Raw genomic sequence first — 2,981 nt, forward strand, 5'->3', positions numbered from 1 at the left:
TCATGCTATGAGATTCTTTAATTTTTGGGGTATTTTCCATATTGCTGCTTGAATGTCCCTGTTCCTGAAACTATAAATAATGGGATTAAAAACTGGTGGCAAAACTGTATACAGTACAGCAGAAACCAAGTCCACAGTGGGAGAGGAAAGTGTGTTAGGCCTCATGTATGAAAACACTCCTGTGATGAAGAATAAAGTAAAGACAGTAAGGTGGGGAGTGCAGGTAGAGAAAGCTTTATATCTGCCTTGGACAGATGGGATCCTCAGCACAGCAGAAAATATATAGCCATAGGAAGCAAAGATGAGTGCAAAACAAAATGAGTCCACAAAGAACCCAATGATGAAAATCAATAATTGATTTATTCTTGTATCGCTACAAGAAATTTTTTGTAACTGAGGAATGTCACAGAAATACTGTCTAATAATATTGGAGCCACAGAAATCTAGATTGAAAGTGAAACTGGTTTGTAATACTGCATGGAACAGGCTGGTTATCCAGGTAGCACCTGCCATTTGGATACAAGCATCCCATTTCATGATTAGCCTATATTGTAGAGGATGGCAGATTGCAACATAACGGTCATAAGCCATGACAGTGAGCACGGCAATCTCAGCACCAAGAAATGTGACAACTAAGAAGACCTGTGTGACACATCCAGAAAAAGAAATTATTTTGTTGTTTGTCAGTGAAATGGCTATGGACTTGGGAAGAGTAGTGGAGATGGAACAAACATCTATCAGTGACAGGTTGATCAAAAAGAAGTACATGGGACAGTGAAGGTGGTGGTCTAGGATAACAGCTGTGATGATGAGAAGATTTACAACTATGGCTGTTATGTAAACAAAGAGAAACATCACGGAATGCAAAATTTGTGCATCATGGTAATCAGAAAAGCCCATCAGAAGGAACGCTGTCGGAGTAGATAGGTTGGCCATTTCACTTATTTGGATCCTTCTGTTGAAGTAAGTTAAACAATTGTGAGTTAGTGGATATTTATACATTTTGGGATATTATTTTATTGCAGCAGTAGAAGGAATGTCTGGGTTTCAAGAACTGTTATGATCATTTGCAACCAACACTTGAGTACTTTTCAGGAAGTTCCTCTCCCATCATTCACTGAATGTTGGCCCCACCCTCAACATCAATGTGTTTGCTGTGTCTTTTCCCATATAGCATTTTGAATTCAGAAAGAGAAGTATTCTTGGGACTACAATAGCAGTCAAAGGGAGCAGTGATCAATTTGCTTAGTTGGTGGCTTCCAATTCCTTTCTGTACCTGTCCATTGCTGAGAACCCTGCTGGGTCTAGTAAATGCCTGAACATTGGAAGCTCAAGGGATAGATTGAAAACCCAGAAATTTACAATGTTGTAAAGCTAAACTGGACCATATGGGAGTTAAATATTAATTATGGAAGTTGTCTGTGGAGAGTTTTTTAGTTAAGTACAGAATTAAAAGAGTTAGATGAACAAGGGAAAATCAATGTATATATTATGGAGGCAGTGTGAGTCAATTTGGTATGTAACAAGAACATTGCATCATTCTACGTTTGTTTAGTTTAAACAAGCTCCAAACCCTAGTATAGACCTGTTAGCAACAAAGTGTTGCAAAACATCCCCAAGATGGAGATATTTTCCAAAAGAATATGTATTTTAAAAAGAAATACATGCATTTAAATACATATATCATCTCCATGTACACATTTCTAAAAGTATTTTATCTTAAAATAGACATTTTTATACATCTTGGGTTTTTTTGAGCCAAGAACTGTATCACAAAATGCAGAGATGAGAAACCTCAAGGATCCATTCTGATCTATGTATTGGTCCATGAGATGCAGTTTCGGTCAGCACTTAAAAATATGCTCCAGACAAAATTCTCCATCCTAACTAGAACCTGTGGCTAGTGGATATAAACAATCCTGATTTGAGGACCTTGGGAGAAGAAGAGTCATGACTGAAGAAATCACTGAAATCAGTTATGGTCTTTGAGTTCCAGTGATCTCCATACAGGCAACAGCTAAAGGACTGGGTGAGATATTTTCAAGTTCACAGGTCTAGCACTTATTGAAAGACATATTGTTAAGCATTGCTAACTTGATAGACAGTGTGGTGTAATGATAAGAATATTGTATTACAACCTGGGAGAGACTGGGACTAAAATCCCTATTCAGCCATGAAGCTCACTGAGTGACTTTGGGCCCGTCAGAGTTTCTCAATGTAAACTATCTGAAAGGATTGTTGTGAGGATAAAATGGGAAGATGAAGAGCCACATACACCACCTTGAGCTCCGTGGAGGAAAGGTAAATAAATAAATAAATGTTGCTACTTACTGTCAGGCAATTCCCTTTTGCTGTATTTATGAAGTATCGGTTTAATAAATTTATGACACAGAAAGTGAATACAACTTTCTGTGTGAGTCTGGAATACATAATGTTTATTCCACATCCAGGTTTCTACACCATTGTTAAAAGATCTTGTAGCATGGAAGTTCTATCTGATGGAAATGAACAATAGCATTTTAAAGAGCTCCAAAGAACAGCCTAACTCCCTGACTTCAATGCATTCAGGATTTGTTTTTTACTTTGGAGTTCATGCACTGCATGAGAGCTGTACTGTAGATGTCTCCCCCCTTGCTGGACTGTCACCTTGCAGTGGTGAGTGGGCTTGCATGTTCCAATGAACCCTGTGAGCGATGCCGTCAGGAGTCATGTACTCCCAGCAGGGTCACCTATGGCAGTAAGGTCAAGGGAGAGGAACCAGACAAAGAATGATCCAAGAAAGTCCTCAACAGGCAGAACAGACAGAGGATACAAATGTGTATGTTACAACAGCTGTGAAGGTGGATGAAGGCTGCAGCAGATAAAATACTTCCAGTCATCGTGGTATCCATGCCATTGGATCAAAGCCTTTTTCTGTCAAGATTGTGTGTTGATCACCGTGCACCGATCTCCCCACATAAAACAAATTCACACACAGGCGT

The 2,981-nt window shown here is 39.0% G+C and overlaps 1 protein-coding gene across 1 annotated transcript; it reads right to left on the reverse strand.

The window, feature by feature from the left end:
• Positions 1 to 945, reverse strand: LOC133367805 (olfactory receptor 14A16-like). Its single transcript, XM_061591908.1, has one exon. The coding sequence runs from the start codon at positions 934 to 936 to the stop codon at positions 1 to 3; it is 936 nt and encodes a 311-aa protein (XP_061447892.1). The 5' UTR covers positions 937 to 945.
• Between the last annotated feature and the right edge of the window lie 2,036 nt (positions 946 to 2,981).

The sequence above is a fragment of the Rhineura floridana genome, chromosome 11 (genome assembly GCF_030035675.1).
Source record: "Rhineura floridana isolate rRhiFlo1 chromosome 11, rRhiFlo1.hap2, whole genome shotgun sequence".
In the NCBI taxonomy this organism is placed as follows: domain Eukaryota; kingdom Metazoa; phylum Chordata; class Lepidosauria; order Squamata; family Rhineuridae; genus Rhineura; species Rhineura floridana.